The sequence below is a fragment of the Curcuma longa genome, chromosome 1 (genome assembly GCF_044706935.1).
Source record: "Curcuma longa cultivar G26 ecotype Majalengka, Jawa Barat chromosome 1, ITB_CL_G26_1.1, whole genome shotgun sequence".
NCBI lineage: Eukaryota > Viridiplantae > Streptophyta > Magnoliopsida > Zingiberales > Zingiberaceae > Curcuma > Curcuma longa.
In genome coordinates, this window is record NC_133861.1 from 21,817,849 (window position 1) to 21,839,724 (window position 21,876).

The following is a 21,876-nucleotide window of genomic DNA, read 5'->3' on the forward strand; positions in this document are numbered from 1 at the left end:
CAAAGTTTAGAAACTTAACTTTAAACCCAAACACTTGTAATTTAAAGAAACTAAAATTATTTTCAATTTAAGAAACAAGATAAAACCGTAGAAATGATCAGCAAAAACTGCAAGTGAGAGGATCGTCTATAATATATACTGTTATATCTGTAGCTTTATAAAAAAAAACTTTAAATTTATGTGGGCCGTGATTCAAACGTTAAATTGAAGTTAACTGAAGAAGAAAAAAAAATAACTCGGAATTTCTCTCTCACTTTTGCTATTATATCAAAATTATTTCACACCAAAGGCTCAAGTAGAAAAAGACCAAAGCATTACAGTAATTGGATCGAAGTGAAACATTGTGTATTTTTTTTTACAAAAAGAAAAGAAAAGAAAAACGGGCAAAAAAAGTGATCCTAGCAAATTACCACCATTTGCATAAACTGGACTGACCTTTATTTATGTACAAATCTAATGCAGCTGATCATACCATCTCACCCAATTTGCCATGGAGTTGGAGATCTAAATGGGTTTCCCATTTCACTGAAGCGAGCAGAAGAAGATCAGTTTGTATAAATGGTCAAATGTTGGAAGCCACCGTTGTCACTTTGTCTCCGAGGATGGTGACTAGTGAAAGGAATCCTCCACTGTTTCTAATAAATCGAGTATGGGAGTGAACATCTTATATGGGACTTGCTTTAAGACACTGCAATGACAAAGCGCAGAGGCTGTAAACAAATCCTAAGAATCGCTGACCACATACATCAAGACAGGTTAAGAAGTTATGTTGGAACTTGGAGTTACAAATAACATACGAGTAGAGTTTTTAAGGGACAAAGAAAATAAATCGTCATTATTAAGCTATTACATGAATCTTATCCTTTCTATGGAAGAAGAAAGAAAAGATGCATCTGCTACTGTAACTATAAGTCTAACAGTGAACGATCAAACAGGGGCGTCATCATAGCATGCAACAAATAAATCCGAGTTTCCAATATCTAGAGGATTAGCTTGGACTTATTGAAGAGATTGATAACTAGTGTGATTATATAATTACTGAAGAAGAGGAAGTTCAGAAATTCAAAAGAATTTTGCATCAATGCAGTAAAAAGAAAAGAAAAGGTCCATAGATTCTGGTCTCACCTTATTCTGTGAAGATGTTACAGTATCCCTCCATTGTGGATTTTGAGAAACTGAATCTCGCTCTCTTATGAAAGTTACAACAGTTGACTGCGATGGTCTATTAGTATAAGCTACATGTGGAGGCGGCATATCTCTCATGACCCATAAGACAAAGCCCGAGGGCACTGATGAACCTGTAAGAAATTTTAGAATATCATTTGCAATGACTAGATAAATAAGGAAGCAAATGGGGCCCGACAAGTTCATGTCACTTTGTGATTATGTTGCATTATTTTTTTAAATACAATAATATATATGATCTAAAATTAGTTAATCTTTCTTAAAACTAATCATATGAACTATGAAGTAAAAAAAGGAAAATTTATTTGTCAAAAAAGGACAAGCAGTGTCAACATTTTCGTCTTGCTGAGTTATTTTGTGTTGTGTCACTTCCAGGATCTGATTTTGCAATTCATGTTTAAACTGGTGTGGGGTGCTCATATCATGTTATCATTGATTAATGTTCGATAATGTAAACCCTAAATCACACACACCCAAAGTCTGGTAAGACATCATATAGTAAATCTTGCTACTAACCAAGGAATTGTTAGCAACCAAAAAAAACACCTGTGTGGTACACAAACATTAACAAAGAAGGCCTATCACAAATATCCATTTGACTTTAATAAAGATATAGGATAAAGCTGATAAGCATGGGTTCCACATGCATATGTTACTGTTAATTTTATTTTGTTTCATTTCTACTTTTCATCCAAAGGTGCATACCTATAAAATAGTAGAGAAAAATAAAAATTGAACTGATTAGGTTCTCTGAATGTTGTGGAGGCCAATGCGAAAGCATCTCCAACTGCAAAGAAATATGTAAAATGCTAGTGTGAAATGGATGTCAGTTGCACTGAATAGAGAAACTTAGCAATTATCAATAACATACTGGTACAGTTGTAGAAAGGGCTAGAACAGCAGATGATGTGAAAGATAGAACACTGACAGCTGCCAAACTTGCAACCTGCATAAATAATCAAGTATATAGTAATCTTTGAGTGAGATTGAAGCAAAATGCCATTTTACAGGTAGCAAAGATAAGCGACTATTAAAGTCTGTTTGATCAAATGGATGGGCAAGAAAATTCATTCAGTTAAAAGTTCATAATTTAATATATAGTTCACAAGTGACTGTTTGAAATTTGTGCATTTAGTACTATATTCTGAAAACACAATGGCCTAACTGTTTCATTGTCACCAGAACAGATTCTGGGAAAAGGATCATACAATAAAATATTGTTAATAACAGCTATATAGGCATATTGTATCGTTGGAATCATAACCAGTCACTAGAATAAAATAACATACCAGAAAAATTCTACAAAAAGTATAAAACTATCACAAACACATTTTAGGAATTAATCAATTTTTATATCATTAGTGTATCCTAATTTGAAGAAGACAAAAAGATGAACTAATAACACTTTCTGTTTCAATAATAAACGATGAACTTTAGGCTTTTAAAATAGCAATTTTCTCTTTCTCAATACCTGCACTCACACTTCCAATTTTTTAAACCTATTTGTACCACTTTGCTCGTTAGACAGTATGATAAACCAAGCAAATGTGCAGAACTAAGTAGTAGTTGTTATTTTACGTACCTTCCACATTTCAGTAGATGCCATTTCAGAACGTACTTTGCTCATTTTTGAAAACAATAGAGTCCCTAACATGATTGAGAAACAAAAATATCATGAAACTATGACATGAAGATGTGCCTTCCAAAATTAATGATTCAAAGCTTATCCATAGGCGGTGCAACATGATGTTGGCCATCATAATGCATCAATTGAACAAGCCAACAACAACAACAACAACAACAGTAACAACAACAACCAAGTCTTATTTCACTAGATGAGGTCAGCTATATGGATCCTCCTACGTCATTGGATTGTATCCCCTACTATATCATCATCTATAGGAACAAACCAACAAGAAAAGTAAAAAAAAAAGAAAAACTTCTTAAGGCATGCTAATATAGAAAAAATGTCAAAGCCTATGAGCACCATGTCATGTGCCCACAGATAAAATTGAATGTGCAACAATCCTTGCCGAACTAAAAAAATGTCTTATCAATGGAGGATAAATATTCTAGTTCCTTTATATAAGAATAAAAGAGATGTACAAAATTGTACAAACTATAGGGAGATTAAACTAATGACTCATACTATGAAACTTTGGAAAAGAGTAATAAAAAAGAGACTAACGAAGAAAGCCACAGTGATTGAAAATCAATTTGGATTTATGTATAGAAGGTTGACAATAAGAGTTATACATCTTTTCAAGCAACTAATTGAAAAATATCGAGAATAAAAGCAAGATTTACGTATGATATTTGTTGACCGAGAAAAAACTTATGATAGAGTCCCAAGGGAAATTATATAGAGAAACTTAGAAAAAAGAGGTGTTAGTATAACGTATATTGAACTAATTAAGGATATATATGAGAATGTAATAATAAGAGTGAAGACTTTAGACGGATTAACTGAAGCGTTTCCCATAAAGATAAGGTTACATTAAGGATCAACGCTAAATCCCTATCTTTTTACACTAATCATAGACGAATTCACTAAACACATCCAAGATATAGTATTGTGGTGCATGTTGTTTACAGATGAAATTGTTTTGATAGATGAAACACGTAAAGGTAAATGCTAAACTCGAATCTTGGTGGGAAACGCTAGAAGTGAAAGGAGATGACAAAATATATGAAATTTAAATTTAGTAATATTAGACATAATGAGATAATTGTTAAAATAGGAGATGACAAATTGTCTCTAATTGAAATACTTAGGATCATTTTTGTAAAAGGATTGAAGGATTGAGAGAAACGTCTTACATATAATACAAACGAGATGGTTGAAATGGAGGAGAGCGTCATATATTCTGTGTGATCATAAAGTACTTCTAAAATTTAAAAGAAAATTTTATAAAATGATGGTTAAACCCGCTATGTTATATGGAACTGAATGTTGGGCTATGATTCGAGTACATGAACAGAAAATGAGAGTTGCAGAGATGAGAATGTTAAGGTGGATGTGCGGACATAAAATATAGACAAGATAAGAAATGAAAATATTAGAAAGAAAGTCGGGGTTGCACCTATTGAGGAAAAACTCTGGGAAACAAGTTTAAGATGGTACAAATACGTACTTAAACGACTAATAAATGTTCCAATTAGACAATATGAAACTATGATAAATGTGCATATTAAATAAGGAAGAGAAAGACAAAAAAATGATTAGCAACAACAAAATAAGATAAATTTTATTTAAATATAAATAATGATATAATAGATGATAGAGTCCAATAACATAGAAGGATTCATATAGCCGACTCCACCTAGTGGGATAAGACTTGGTTGTTGTTGTATTGTATTTTCATTTCAAACGATAAATCAATTATACCAAACAATAATATTAATGCAATGGTGATATGTACACTCCGTTGACCATAAATTTTAAAGGGACTTCTTTTGTAGGAATTTTCACGAAGGGTGTTTATGCATTATGTTCATATGGTGGGGTTTTAGTGCTATGTGTTAGTCTTTTTTAGCACATGCAATGATTTTTAGGTTCTTTATGTATTATAGTAGCTTTTAAAATTGTATTACATTGCCAATTATGATGAAGAAATTGAATTGTGTAATCTAACAATAGACAAGGCACACTCCAAAAAGATTTTATTGGGAGTATTTTCATAGACTTTGTATTTCCTGTCATAGTACAAGCAACTATCAGATACACATTAATTCACTTATTAATTCTATATGCAAAGGTAAATTTAACTTGTTTGGAGTAAAATTACTACAGAAAAGTCTACAATATTTCAAAAAATTTAAGAGGGCTTTCAACGTGTCTATTTTTTAAAATCAAAATTTTGATTTGATAATAGATATGATTATTGGATAAGTGCTTCTTACTTAGTTACTTCAAGTTAATTGCAACTTGACTTTAGACTTTAGTGGTTGTATTCATATATCTATTTGGAATGTTAACTCGTCTAGTTTGTGATAGAGCATTATTAAGAAAGTAAATTAATGGTTAGACTAATTGAGCAAAAACTTTACTGATTAGCAGCTGTGTAAGTACTTAAAGATTGTGGATGGACCTCCGCATTTTCATGAAACTGCATTGGCAAATTTGAAATCAAACCTTTGGTGCCGACCCGGCGTTGCTCACTCGGTCATCCTTTTTAGTTCACAGCCTATTTTATCATTCAATTGCTAATGTTACATTTTTCATGTATAATATGTGTTTCCTTGTAGCATATCCTTGCAGATCCACCAATTGAAATCTAGAGTTTGCTTAGGGTGAGCCAATGTAGTCTCAATCCTCATTTCAATAGGGTGTTTCTTGTTTGATTCAATTTAGTATTTTCCTTGTGCATGATTAAATCAATGAAATGTAACTACAAGATTAATTGAATATGTTGCTCTATAAGAGGAAAAATTAAACTAAGATCTTGAACGATGAAATAAAGATCTTGTATGATGAAATGATTAAAGATAAATCAGTTGGAGTTGGAGACTATTAAAGGAGAATGGAAGTTGATTTATTATTTCTTTAAATGTGCTTTATGTTATATGCCTTGATATATATATGTGTGTGTGTGTGTGTGTGTGTGTGAGGGTTTATCTTTTATAACCACTCTAGGCTCATATCTTTGATGACTTTTTTTTATTTGCTTGCCCTTTTATGATGCTCCTAATTGCCTATTGCTTTATTTTTGTGTCCTTTTATATTAGTGATAACAATAAATTTATTAGTAGACTTGATAAGTGATTAGGACTAGGAAAGTCCCTAAAGGAGCTATCTTAAGAACTCTGAAGAACTAAAAAACAAAACTACTTGTGCTGAATTGATAAAACATTGAATGGGCTACATGTAGTGAAGAGGTTGAGCTCAGCACTCAAAGGAGCCAATTGGTCTGTTCCCATGTTTTGCGAATTTGGGCCTATTTCTCATTAGGTGAATTCCATATCATCCAACATCTTCATTTATGGTAAAGTACTAAGTGACAATAGCATGCGCAAGTACAAACACACATTTATATTCTATTTATGGCAAATAACATTGGCAAAAGTATGGTTGAATGATTGTATTTCTTGTTTGACAGGGAAATCTGTGTATTTATAACTGTTCTCTCCAATAAATGGAAGCTGTCTTCATACAGTGATAAGATCCACCTTTATTTGTTATTCTGATGGGGTTTCAACTGATTCTTTTGTGTTTCTCTTGGGTCTCCTTAACTACTACAATGCCACTTGGGTGGTTGAGAGATTAGGAGGCTTATTTATCTCTTGCATGTAGTATGTGAGTTTGCTATACCATATATGCATGCACAAGTCAGCCACAATGAGTTTGGACCTAACACAGTGAGGGCATTAATAGTCAAGTCAGGCCCTCGAGTGTAGGATGAAAGGGTTTTGTACCACTTGGTTAGTTGAGAGGCGAGGAGGCTTATAAGGAATCTCTATATTTATCTCTTGCATGTAGTATGCAGTAGCATATATGCCTCCACATGTCAACCACAATGAGCTTGGACCTAACATAGTGAGGCCATGAACAGTCGAGCCAGGCCCTCAAGTGTAGGATGAAAGGGTTTGGGGGTAAACTTATTTTTTTAATCAAATTAATTTATGAGGAATAAATAGAGCAATTGTCAAAACTTTGCACTGTGGGAAAGAAATATTTTTTTAAATAGAGTTGGCTCATTTATGTTTTAGCCAGATAACATTTCTAACTACTCTTTTTGCCATATTTTTTTTATTCTGTGCATTCAATCTTTCTGGTTGAAATTTGGATGTCTAGATAACTCCTTTCATGTCTGTTTGTCGGACACCAGAGTTTGGATCTCAACCTTTCTGATGTTCAATGTAAAACAGAAAAAACAAGTGCAAACTTAATTACTGCATGGTTAAAACTACCACGAATGTATGTAGCCTAATGATATAATTAATGTGATTCCTTAACAGGGATATCAAAGAACCAAATTTAACTAAAATGATAATAAAAAAATAAACATAGAAAAAGGAAAATCACCATAGCTAGCCAAAGCACCACCTAAAAGGAGCATTGCTACAGAAAAAGTATAGAGATAAACCTGCCAAAAAAGGAATGTAACAACAGTATTCAATATTCTCAGAAAGACATGGAAGCGCCAAAGTAGAAATAATGCATACCATCAGGAAATTCAATACCTAAACTGGACTGACATATTATGGAGATTTAGAAAATAAAGATAAAAAGGCATCAGTAATTCTTAGTTTAATAAAGTGTTTAAAATCTCACTCTGACACCAATCTTGAATTTTGTCCAAGCAACATATATCATGTAACTTATCACCAATAAAAAAGACCCTGCCATGTGTACTTCCTGTGATGTCATAAAAAAATATTGCTCACTGCAGACCATCTGAAAATTGTGGTGATTTGCCTATGGGACATATGACAGTAGAAGTTGTCTACTTGGACTGTCGAAAATTCAAATGAATGATAGTAAGGACCAGAGGTTTTTAGTGTCATAGTAGGACAGGTTCTTGAGTGCATTATCACTTTTCATGAGCATCATATTACCATATAAGACAGGAAAATTCTCTCTAAATCTAAAAGGAAGGATGGTCAAATCTTTTGTCCTACATGATTAATTGGTGCCCATACATTCTTCAAATTAGAGTGAAAATTAAGATGATCACCTTTTCTATCCCAGATCTAATTGATTGCTCAGAGAAGTGTGACATTTATCTTCTTTGCTACATATTCAGGGCAAGGATCCCCCATCAGTATCTACTTTATCTCGATCTCTTGTTTCCCATTACAGTTCCAAATGTTGCTTGAGAATGTTCTGTTTTCTCATAAAATTCATCTATGATATCTTAATCTTCCTCAAGATAGTCCATCTTCCAGGAGTGGGCAAATGATCCATCAAGAACACAATAAGCCAAAGACTACTAAAGAAGACATGAAAATGCTCTTAAGCAACCCACCTAATATGGATGAGGTGTTCAGTTACCTTGCAATCAAATGGCATATTAAAGAGAGGCTCTACTCAGCTGTAGATGAATATGAAAGAGGACTACTAGCCCTGGGCAGCACGTGATTTAATCCATAGAAGACATGAGCATAAAGTGGGCACGACATTGACAAAATATGAACATCAGGACAGGAGCATAACTTGCTCTTGCAAAGATGATGAGGATCCTACACTGCATGAACGCACATGAATGAAGCTACATGAAAAGCACCCACAAGTGATCTTGAACATGAGAGGACAAAGTGCTGATGTTGATGCATCCAAAGCTCCACCCACGAGTGATCTTGCTTGTGATCACAAAACCATCACTCCATGAGTGAGGTTGGCTGAGATCTACAACCCATGAGCTTTGCCAACTACTACCTCCTATAGCAGCAAAAGACAGGATGTCAAATCCAAGCAGAAAATGTAAGGGAGTCATCAACAACATGCATAATCATCTGCTGTTGGGATGCATGACAGCGTGGCCATGTCAAGATTGGATACATCTAGAATTGTTGATCTGATACCAAGAGGTGATATCATGATTTCGGCTAACCCCCTCTCCCCTTAACTTTTTTCATAGACAAAAATATTCTTAAAAACAACCCATTCCCATGTCTTCAACAGGATAAAATGTGTTAAAAATGAATAAATAATGTATATTGACGTGTTTTGCATAAGATGAGAGCATTTGAATCCAAATTGAGGAAATGCCTGGCTCCTCAAACTATAAAAAATGACTAATAGGAAAATAGCATACCCTAGCCGCAAGAGAAGAATCAATAGAATTTTTCCGTCCGCCAATCCATATCAAGATGGAAAAGACAATCATAGATATAAATGTGAGTGCAATCACCTACAAAAGAAATCGGGCATAATTTATTTTTATATGCTGGCACAATTCAGAATGTTTAGAATAGAAAAAAAGTAGACAATTTTCACTCATCCATAAACTTAAATTCAACTACATGTAGGCATTCACAGTTCAACATGCTTGAAAAACACATTCTTACCAAGATTACAAACTTTTGTCGGCTTCCAACATGAATGGCTCGAGGAAAGCAAAATACCCTACACCCATCAACATGTGGCCGACCTTGTTTATCCATTGACTTATCCAACAAAGCTTCACTGTAACCACGTTCATAATCTTCCTCTTCATCATCACTTGCTTGATGACACAGGTCAACCCTACATGCCAGAAGTATAAGCAAGATTATGAAATTTCAGATGTTATTTCATGCAGAAATTGTGATAATTAAATTTAGATTCTATGCCTCAAGTCTTCTAGTAAACATTATATCTTCCATTGTGCAGCTAAATAATGGGATTGCCACAAAATGCTAAGATTATGTTTTCATTTTGCAACGGAGATTTCTGTGATATTATTCTAGTTTAATGTAACCCAAAACATTACAAGCACAACTAAATTCATTAATCAGGCTATAGAGGATAAAAAAGAACTTAGATTGGGCTATTTATACGGAGGATATAAAACAAACAGCGAAAAACCAAACAAATATACAACATTGGCTTGATATATAGGTATTACTTTGCTACAACATTAAATGCAGTAGAACGAAGGAAAATGTACAAAATTACAACAAAGGGCTAGCTTTGTTATAGCAATTATGTTGAAGCTGAGTTGTATAGATTCTCCTGATTATGGATTATGGTGGGTATTGATGCAAAAAATGTTGAATTTAACTGAATTTACTACAATAACTTGAGTAGCAAATTGTAAATTATGATTAGATATCAAACGTGTTTTTTATTCATCCAAATTGATCCAAATTTAATCCAACAATTTTAACCTAGAAGTTGTACTGTGACAGATAATAATAATAATAAAGACAAACTAATTAAACCAGCTTATTTAAGCATGCTACAAGCTTTCATGTTCTAATATATCAAGGCATAGTTCTGTAATGTAAAAAATGGTAATAAACCTACTGCTCAACTCATTTTTTTGCCTGGATATTCAATGCAAAAGGCACTAAACTAAGAACGTATATAAGCTTTATTATGGAAGCAAATGCTATCGTTTGTAGAAAACCAAGATAGCAATAATCCAAAAGGGCTCAAACTGCAATCTTCATTAGTTAACATGATACAGAGAGAAAGATTCATGAAGAAATAAGATGTTTGCAGATTCCATGCTAAGCTTTGTGTAAAACATTAATCTGCTACATGATAATGATAGAGCCACAAGTAAACACTAATACATGAAATCCAAAAAGAGAAAAAGAAATCCAACAGATCAACATGTGGATAAAATGCATTGCAGACAAGTAACATAATTGACCATTGTAGACAATTACCTAAAACATACAAAAATTATGCAGCACAAATCAACAAAAATGACAAAAAGTTCATCTATACAGTAAATCAAACGAATTGTTACCAATCAAAGAGATACTCATTATTGATGCTACTGGAGCAACAAGTATGTAAATGTTGACCATCATTGAAAGCTCAACGTTAAGAAAAGTTTTCCCACATCTTAACAATTAAAAGAGGGAAACTGAGATGCATAAAACTGAGTGTGGACTTATGCATCTAATTGTTATAACTGGTGATGGGAGTTACTTACCAGAAAGAGATAAGCAGGAGAAATGCAGCAAAAAAGATAATTTGAGGGTAAACTGCAAGAGAAGTGTTTGCAGTTAATACGTGTCTTAAATGAATAGTCGTGTCTGAAGATAAGCATGTAGAATATGCAAATGAAAACATCATTGAACTTTGCATGTATGCTTACCCATGAGAATAAATCCACAACCATGTGACCAACATTGCCATCCCTCGCAAGTAGCAACAAGGGCAGATATGAAGTATGCCAGATAGCCTGACATCAAATCAACACAGGCCATCAAAATATGGCACAATAGAAGAAGTGTAGCACAATCGATAAAAGATGTTACAATCAATTGGTTAACATGAGCTAGAATACATGGTAGTGAAATATAATATTAGAAGATGTCAAAAAGATTTGTCCAGTTTACGATGGCACAAGAAGAAACCCAAGCTCAGATATTTAGCAAGTAGCAAGGAAATAAAATAAAAAGGAATAACCGGAGGATGAAAATGGTTTGCAGCTAAGTTGCATGACAAGTGCACGATTTACATGCTCAAATCTTAAGATAATTGGTCTAATTATTCTTTGCTAAAAAAATCCATATTGTGTTGGATATATGCCGTTTAAACCATCAAACCCATAAGTTGACAGTACCTGTTAAGAATATGAATATATAATTGGTCCCTTACCTAAAATTTTTGGGATAAGTGATCAATCATGGTGTCAAAGTAGAAGATAATGTGTTAAGAAAAAAAATAAGTATTCCATACATTCATGTGTCGGATTTGGGCAAATCAAGTGCAATATATACACCCACATATAAAATAAGAGTGTTATTGATACAAAGATTAAGTTGGTCATTTTCTTAATAGCTCAATGCTGAAGCTTTTGGAATAAATAGTTGGCTATCAACTTTACCAAAACCAATTGTTTAAAAAGACAAACACTCTTCCAATCTATGTACTATTGAACATGTAATAAGAGCAATTAATCAGCATGGCATATACCAAGACATGAATCCCACTATTTTTTACTCAGCTACATAAATTTTGTCTTGTCATTAAACTCTAAGCATGATTTTTATGTCTAGTAATATTCATACGCTTAATTATGTCAAATTCAGTCTTTGATCTCCCTCTACTCATCAACTTTACCAATTCATCATTGTGTAATTATATAAACTATTGATCAACTTGGATGAGAGTTGTAATTGAGAGCTTTAAATATGTAGGATCGTTTTTGCAAAAGAATGGGGGTTAATAGAGATATTTTACATAGGATACAAATAGGATGGTTGAAATGAAGGAGGGTGTTTGATGTTCTTTATAATCGTAAGGTACCTCTAAAAGCAAACACATGAGTAAAAGATAAGACTTGCAAAGATGAGAATGTTAAGGTTGATATACGGACATATGAGGATAGATAGGAGGGGTGCGCATATTGAAGGAAAACTACAAGAAACACATTTAAAATGGTACGGACACATACATAGGCATCCAATAAAAGCATAAAAGCCCTAATTAGGCAATGTAAGATCATAACAAATACACACATTAATAGAGTAAAACCAAAGAAGACTTGGTTAGTAATCATAAAATAGGATAAAATTCATTTAAATATAGATAAGGATATAGTAGGGGATCAAGTCCAATGGCTTAATGGTAAATTCGGCCCATGCCGACTGGCACGGCTTGGTATTTTATACCATGCTTTTAGTACATCAAACAAAACCATCAATCTCAATCCCAAATGAAAAAGATTAAGAGTTTCATTAAGCCTTGGTTCTGATATAAAACAATATCAAAAAGCTAAAGATCATAGACCTTAACCATATTAATTATAAGTGGATTAGCATTCAAGGGAAAAATTAAAAGCTAAAGAATAGTTTAGCAAATTTAACCAGGAACTGTCAAATCTCATGAAGTCACACATATTCAGTTAGGAAACTTTGATCAAATATCTGATGAATTCACACATATTCAGTTAGGAAAAGACTGTGATCATTGGTGTTTGAACTCTCTCACTATTTATACTATTAGTATATGATGTTATCAAATATGTAGCAAATTTTTTTTTTTACTAACAAACATCCAAAAAACAGGTTCTTTTGGCAGATTGCTTCATCATAAATCGTAAACCGCTTATAGAGAAACAAAGAGACTAACTTATAGCTTTATAGTATGTTGGTTTCATATATATAATTCTCACTCTACATAACAAGAAGCATTAGCGGTTAGTGATGTTATTCCATGGCAGTCATTACTGAAATCATGTTTCAGTCATTGCAAACTGTAAAGAAATTCAGATTTTACAGCAATAAACAAATTTCAAATTGTATGTTATTAGGGTTTATAAGAAAGAGAAATTGAAATAATCAGCAAGACAAAAATCACTGGCCATTAAGTTATTTTATGGTGGCCTGCAACAATTCATACACACAATAAAGGTACTTACACAAATACCAAGCATAAAACTACTGCCGTCTTGGTTGAAAATAGCATAAACAGAAATTTAACAGTAACAGATGTTATGCTTGTTAGAAGAACTTATCATTGCAGAACTCCTAACAAACACTATACAGTTTTTCTTTATAAAGAATTAGATGGCATCAGATTAAATAACGGTGAAATCCAAGATTACTCTGTTCATAAGAAGACTACATTTTTATATTATCCATCGTACCTATGTTGGAAGAGCCAATCATGAGATGGAATATCTGCAACAGAATATATTTAATAGTGCAAATTATTCACAGATGATGGAAGGAAACCCATGGCACAAGCAACAAAAGAACAAGATTGTTTATGGATGACAAGGTCAGTAGAACTATGATATTTAAATAAAGAAAATCTGGGACAAGAAAACTAGACAGAATTAGTCTGATATTGACTAACTAGGATGCATAATATTTGAGGATTAATGAATATATATGTTCTCACAAGCAAGAATATTTTTGACATGTTTACATGATATGTGAGAGAATCATTCATCAGAAATGATGCAACAAACTATTTCAGTTATATTTATTCTTTTAAGCAAGAAAATTAGAAGAATGGCTTGCTATGAGAACTAAAACCATTAATAGGAGAAGCTTATACTACATCTTTCTTATATGCAAGTGCTTAACAAGAATAAGGATCATGCAAGTCATGAAATAGCACAAGCACAGCTGACTACCATGATATCCATTATAGATGACTACATTGCATAGTTACACTTTATGGGATACCTAAAGAATCTTGATGCCAACAATGGATATAAATACTTAGGTAGACTAATTAAAGAAGAGGACTATTGAAGTGCAGAGCAGAGTTTCCTTGCCACCTTAATCAAAGGCTTCAGTACAGGTAGACTGTTGCATGTGGACCAATGAGGTTCTCAGTGCAAAAATAGGGAAGCAGGATTTGTTAGACTGTTATGATCAAACTTGAATTTGAGTAGGTTGCTTGATAACTTCAATTGGGTTTCCATCTCTCTGGTGATGAAGTTGGATGGCTTTCCTCATCTTTGAGAGGAGAGATGATGATTGACACAATGACACAAGATAGATTTCTTATGCCGAATAGTATCCAGTTTTGGTAATTATCAGAAAAATACATTTCAATCGTGCTACTCGGTACAATACGAGATTTTAAACCATAGGTTCAAGTGGAGTGGGCATCAAGGAAATCCACATTCACCTATTTATTAATATTCCTAGAACTGTTCTTCATTATGTTCTAACAAGGGGCCAATAGGAGGGTCTTTCCTCTGATGTGGCTCAAGGCTACTACTATGCTCCAGATATCCAAGCAGTTCAGTTTTTGGATGAAACTACTTTTTTAAAGGGAAAGCCTCTGTCATCAAGAACCTGCTAATTGTGGTCTCAGCCTTCTTCTCATTCAGTGGGTTTCAAGTGAATTTGTGGATGTCCACATTCACATACTTTAAATTTGCAGTCCACATTCACATACTTGGCCAGTGACAATGACACAAGCTCTCTTTGGACAAACATGTTGGGTTGCCCACTCACTCCCTTATCTATTCCATATTTTCGGTTTTAGCTTGGTGTGACCTGGCCAAGCAAAGCATAAAGGGGAAGTTTATTAGGAAACTTCCTACTAAATTGGCCACTTGGCAAAAGATTTTGAATTAGTAAGGGGGAGAAGAAGGCTTATAAATAGGGTTCTCACATTGATAGTCATCTATCCCTCAATTTACTTGATTCCTTCTTGGGTGATTCATCAGATTGATAGGATCAGAAAGATATTCATTTGGTAATAACAACAACAATATGCTTCTAATGTTTGCTTTATTGTTTCAAAGGATCATGTGTGTAGACCATTCCATCTTGGAGGTCTTCGAATTATTTTAATACAATTGGGCCAATCTATGCAAATGGTAGTGGCTCGAAACACAAGATTGTTCACCTTGGGGATATATAGTCACACATCCATATTTCCATAGAACTTTCTGGCGTCAAGGGAGCCTAATTGCACTTGTTCCCATGTATGGAAAACCCTTCTTTACATCAGAAACTTTTGTGACATTAGCATTGTTCAGAGGGTCTACGTACTAGCAATGCCCACTTCTATGGTAGATGGGTAGAAAAACACACATTAAGGCACATCGTTCCTGAGTTATACGAGAGCATTAGGGAGGATGTTTTCATAAAAGACCTTTGTTTTCTCAGTATTAATGTGGGTCTATCTTTTAATCACTTTTGAATGCAAGTTCTCTTAATCGGATGTTTTAAAGGGCTAGTAACATCTCAGACTCACCTGTACCACAACTTAATAGATGGAGGTGGAGCACAACAAATTCCTTCACTATCAAATCTGCTAATTTTATTTTCATTCATAGGGGAAGTATGGATGGTTTCTATAAGATCAATTGAAGCCCTTCTCTACTGGGGAAGTTCAAATCTTGACTTGGTTGGTGGCTCCTGAAAACCCAAATACAAGATCAATGTTAAGAAAGAAAGGACTAGTGGACATGGATCCATTTTTGTTTTGTGTGCACATATGGATCATTATGATAACTTCAGAGCATCTTTTCTTCCTTGTGATTTTGCTAAGTATGATTGGGATCTTCTCCTTACATGCTTTATTACTGATTTGTCTTCCTCTATGAACATGGATAGGTGGTGGATGGCTGAGTGTGAGGTCTACAATACCTCCATTGTACTAATGTGCTTAGGCACAAATATATGACATTTGGAGGAGAAATGACTGTATCTTTCATTCTAAGTAGAACCGACAATTTAGGCATGACTCAATAATACGTCATGATCTGACTCTACTAGAACACAATTAACATTAGACACCACTGAAAGTGGTACAATATTACCCAAATAAATAAATGGGTGACACAAATTGACTTGTTTAAATTAATTTTAAATTTTCATGTGATACAACTTTATTCTTTAGAGAGTTTAATCAATATTAGCGACTATAAAATATGTTTTAAAAATATATTAATTAATCTTGTGTTATTTTATATATTTTTATATTGACGTGACCATTTATGATATGATTGACCCAACATAACACGAATTGTCACTCCCAATTCTAAGGAGGTCAAATCAGAAGCCTTGTACTCTTTTGCTTAATCGTCTGCAGCTTTGGAGTATCCGTGTCACCAGGAAACATTAGTTATACCTTTATCTTCTATAGATTGGTTGCCAAGTTTGGTTGACAAGCTTTTGTGAGACTTAATGTAGGGCTCTGAAGCTGGTTAAAATGCCTCCTATTTCAGTTATGTACAGTCAAATAGGAGTTCTTGGAAACAAAAAAGCTATTCTAGATTTCAAACAGCCTAAACTACAGCAGCTCAATCTTCATGCAGAGCTGATTGGGCATGATAAGTCCTGGCAGTTGTAGCACTTCTACACTTTTGATATTTTTGTTCTTGTTGTAGATGTTGCACCTTTTTCATACTAAAATTTTGTTCTCTCTCTATGTTAAAAAAAAATTGTGTCAAACACTAAGAGGATAAGCTTCTAAAGATGATAAGCTAAAACTAAGATTACATTCACTTTTAATTACGAGATGCATTTTAATGCCAGATGACAGGAAAAGAAAGTCACAGAGTCTAATACTAAGGAGGTGCTTCTTGGTGATAATGTGAATGCTTTTGTATCTCTAACAAATAGAATATAAGGTGAGGTAAATATCCAAACTGTACAATATCAGCAGCTATTTGCATACCTTTTGGCGAGTCCAGCCAAGTTGCTGATTGCGCAAGTGAATTCTAAACAACTGCAATCAATTTGGAAGTTGATCAACTAAACAGCTGGAAGTATGTGTACAAAAACACAGCAAGAACGAATAATGATTACAACAAATGGATCACTTATCATCACATAACCACTATGATTTAAGAAAAACAAGGCAAAGCATATGCAAATACTGTCATCGCAAGGCCAGATTAAAGATGAATAGAAGAAAGGCACCCACACATATCATGTTACCTATAAGATGAGAAAAAACCTTCTGTATCCAATTTCATGGATCAAAAAATAATTGGCCGAGAACCATATAAACATGATTGGCTCAAATTTTTCCTGTAGTTTCTCTTCTAGATCCTAGAAACCGACATGTAAACAATAAGAAACAAAGTAGTCTATAGTTAATTGGGCATATTACATATTCAGTAGATCACAGTATCAAATCAATTAAATGTATAGATAAAGTAAGTTCAAGTTTGAGAAGCAAGTGGAGGACAAAAAGGGATTATCCATTCCAATAAAAATAGTAACTCTGAAATGGGGCACTCTAGTAAGCAATACAAAAGCAGAAGATAGAGTTTTTAAGTATGAAACTGATGGGCAACTATAGGTTGAAGATGGGAAAATGGATGAAAAGGAATATTATGTGGAAATGTAAACACTAAGATGCACATCATTCTAGTTACTGGGCATTATCTAATCAGTTGATCAACAATATAAAAATAGTTGACATGCATAATGTTACTTTATGGTGTGTGATATCGTAAGGATTTAGGAAGCAAGTGTACAGCAAAATCCAGTAATCATACCAAGCAAAATAATCACTCTGCAGTGGAACACTTCAGGAAGCAATACAACAGCAGTAGGAATTTTAAGTATAAAATTAACAGGAGCAACTATAGGTCTAAAACTTGATATGAAATCCCAAGTGGTAAAATCCTTGACGTCATGCAACTCAACTTTGTCAAAAGGAGTGGTAGTGAGACGGAGAGGAAAACTCCACCCTTTTTCTTACATTCTAAAAATGAAGTTTTTCTTAAATATACTTATCTACCAAAAGAACTCCACTTAAGCATCTTGGCATTTTGAATTGGATTGGGCTCTTTCTTGGGCTTTAACATGGTATCAGAATTAGGCCCTCACCGCTAAAGATGATGATGGGTCTGAGCAGGCATGTTGAAAGGAGTTAAAGTGAAATTGAGATGAAATCTCCACCTCTTCAGTGCTGCACCCTAAAACTGAGGGTTCTCAAATATACATTAGTATCAAAGATATCTCCTATGTAAGTGCATTGGAATTTTAGGTTGGATTGGGCTCTCTTTTGGGCTTTAACAAACTTCTCAGTCACTTTTCTCAATATCCTTCCCTACCAATTCATTCCTTGACTTTTCTGCCACAATATAAAAATGGGCATTCATTGAGTCTCCAATAACTACACCCAATGCATTCCATCATCTGGCCTCCCTACTCCTTTATCATATCATCCATTGCCCCTTAATCATCATTTCATAATACCATACCGAATAACAATCAATACTCTGCAATCCTTTCGCAGTTTCCATTTCCTAAGAATCCAGCAACATGCATGGATTGTAGTTACGCTGTGTGTTGTCAATGATAACTATGTGATATCAGTGAGTCACAGACACGGGATGCATGTGGGTTTATTAATTTATTCTGCTCATTTTTAGGGTAAATTTGATATTCAATTGAATAAATGTCTCTTTATGAACATGATACTAATCTGCAAAATGAAAATGGGATAAATTTCTTTGTTATTATATTCCTTCTGGGAATTATCTGAGACAATAAAAGATGTTTTACATCACAAAACCATATGTTGTGTTTCAAAAATGTGATTGGAAAATATTACACAAACAAATACATGGATGCTAAACAAGTATAATCATAATGGCTTCTAATGCATAAATGGGTTTTGATACTCAGAGTTGACAACTTAAATGATTTCCACAAAAAAAGGACTAAGAACGACAGACCATGTATGTTCTATAAGAAAATCATTTACCAAACCAGCATAACAAAACCTGGGACACATCACTCTATTTTCTCATCTCTTACATGATTATTTTACTTAAAGAACTTTCAGTTTCTATGAACACAGTGAAGCAACTTTAGACACATACAGTGAAAAAAAGCAACCACAAGTTGTTTTTTACATCCTGCAAGATATAGAAATCACATCAGCTAGACATATGCCATAGAGGAAGTCACACTGAGAGGACTAATTGGTTGTTGATGACAGGTCTCTTCACCCAGCACTACCAACCAGACTCAGGTCACATCAATATCATCCAAACAACTATTCTAAAAAATGTATGAAGAAATACTAATTACCAGAACAAGTATTGGGAGAAAGCAATGCAACAGGAAAATAGGAACAGTAATTATGCGTGTGCAAGGAAAAAACCATGCAAGGGTAACAATGAGAATACTTTGGAAAAAGAAGGGCCGTTACAAGACCCTACCAAACACGAATAATTCCATATATGTTGAAGTGCTAAAAACAACTAACCATCTTTCAGGTCCAGAACTGAAAGAGTCAGACACGAAAGCTAATATGGTTCTTGGTTTGCAATGGTGCTCTTCAAAGTTGATATCACCCATACAAGACAGATAGAGAAGACACCAAAGTGTGATTTGTGATCCATGACGTGCTCTTCAAGAATTAAATGTGGCAACATATCCATCATCCACCATCTATGATTCCGAAATATCAGCTAAAGCTGGATGACATTCATTTATCTTCGTGAATTTCATAGTGCTGGAAGTCCTAATATGGATCCATGAGGTGCTCCTCAAGGATCAAATGTAGCAACACGTTGTCATCTACCACGTTTTGGAACCCTATCATGGTTCGGAAATATCAGCCAAAGCTGGATAACATTCATTTTATCTTCATGAATTTCGTCTTACAGTGACACAAATTGCTCAACCAACAATATGAAAGAAATTTCACACTCCCCCGGTCTACGCTGCAGAATTTCTCAGCAGCCCTGACAAGACTCAAAGGAGCACTAATTGCGGAAGCCAAGAATCCTACACAAACCCAAGAATCCAATCCATACAAAACAAATAAACAGAATCAACAAACGGCCATTGGCGATAAACCGACCTCTTCAATCAAATCACAGGAGCAACAAAGAAAGAGATCGCCAATTTCAAAGGGGGGGAACAATACCAACCTGCAGGAACGCAACGACCGCAACCGCCCCATCCACGGCAGCGAGGACCGCATCCGCCGCCGCGACTTCTTTCGGCAGGCATCTCATCGCCGCCTCCCCCTCTCTCCCCATCGAGCTGCCTGTCGCGGAAACCAACCAGTATGAATCACGGCCACTCGCTTCCTCGACGATGTCGCCCGCCCAGACAACAAATCGCAACCACGAATCAGAGACCGCAATCGCCGGAGAGGGATGGAGGCCGAGGCGACTAACCGGAGCTACAACACGCGGTGGATGGAGAAGCGCAGCCGCTGCCCTCCGATGCGCTCATAGCCAATTCGGTCCCCGATTAACGTCATCGATTTTAACTTCTCAAACTTACCCGCCCAACAAACCTGGCATGTCAGTGGAGGGAACAGTAACCACACTGGGCCATCTAGAACACTCCCGTGGCAACAAAGGTATAACTTTGAGTCCCACACAAAGAGTGCGAAAGTGCGTCCTCAGGAAAAAGAAGTGGATCCTTTCGACCCACGGGAGAACAGCTGTTTGAATGGACGGCATTCGGTCCTACGCCGGTGCGCATAGTGATTGGCTCACCGCTTAACAATTTTTAAATTTTAAAAAAAATATTTTACCATTATATTTATTTATTTTACCTTTATAATTTGCTCGATAATATCCACTCTATTAATAGTGCTGGAAAGGTACTTATTTCTATTTTTAAAATGTAATTTACTGAATTATAAAAATAAATCTTTTTTTAATACTTATATTAAAAATAGTGATTATATTTACCAAGAATATTATTTGGATAAAGAAATCCTTAATTTTGGAAAAGCTTGCTATTCTTTTTCCAAAAATGATTCAAAAAACCTCTTATTTTAGTTATGTTCCAATTCTGCAAAACAATCTTAATTTATCTTTGTGACTATTTTGGAAAAATAAAAAGAATAATTGTTAAATATAAAGTTTCCTATATTAATCACATGAATAAGAGAGAAAAAAATACTAAAAGAAGTTACTGTGAAAAACTTATCTTCTTTTTCAGGAAATCTCAAAATATATAATTAATATGAAGAATAGTAAGAATAATTGGAAGTTATTTATAGTGCTTGCATATTTAGAATAATCATATAATATACTATATATTTCATTATGTATAAACAATTAGTTTATCATTTACTTTTTTAACAATAGGAAATACTTTTTTTATCATTACACACTCTTAATATTTTAATATTTAATAAAGTCAATCTAAACTATTTTGAACTTTTGTTATAAAATTATTAAGTTATTTGTTTCTTTAACAAAAATATTACATTGCTTGTTTTTTCATTCTTTCTATTTCTGCACTATTTAATTTTATGCAAGAAAGTTAATGGATTTATTTACTTGTAGCTCAAACTACACTTGATTCCCACAAATAACCAAAATTTACAAATGTTGAATTCAATCTTTTATTTTTTTAATAATCTAAGTGTCCGGGATTCACCGACTAATCCTTGAGGTAGACAGCCTTCTCTCGGTTCGTCGACTGAATAAATCCAGAATAATGTAACTCTTGCACAATGAGGCTAATTGTAGTTGAGAGAGTAGCTGATAGCAATTCCTTCTCTGGGGCTGGCACAGGCAAATCAATGACATGGCTCCGAAGCCCTCCTTGCTGAAACAGCCTATGCGTTTGCCCTCTAGTTTTCTCATTGATAGTTGAAACAATTGCTGGCTC

The 21,876-nt window shown here is 34.2% G+C and overlaps 1 protein-coding gene across 1 annotated transcript; it reads right to left on the reverse strand.

The window, feature by feature from the left end:
* Window positions 1-291: 291 nt before the first annotated feature.
* Window positions 292-20,441, reverse strand: LOC141838727 (tobamovirus multiplication protein 1-like). The gene is made up of 13 exons (XM_074726294.1): window positions 20,169-20,441; window positions 16,946-16,996; window positions 13,440-13,473; window positions 10,941-11,027; window positions 10,776-10,827; window positions 9,196-9,373; window positions 8,943-9,038; window positions 7,211-7,271; window positions 2,768-2,832; window positions 2,057-2,131; window positions 1,891-1,972; window positions 1,126-1,298; window positions 292-688 (listed from the first exon to the last, which is right to left on the reverse strand). Exons 1-13 carry the CDS (start codon window positions 20,277-20,279, stop codon window positions 665-667), a joined length of 1,089 nt encoding a protein of 362 aa, XP_074582395.1. The 5' UTR covers window positions 20,280-20,441; the 3' UTR covers window positions 292-664.
* Window positions 20,442-21,876: the final 1,435 nt, after the last annotated feature.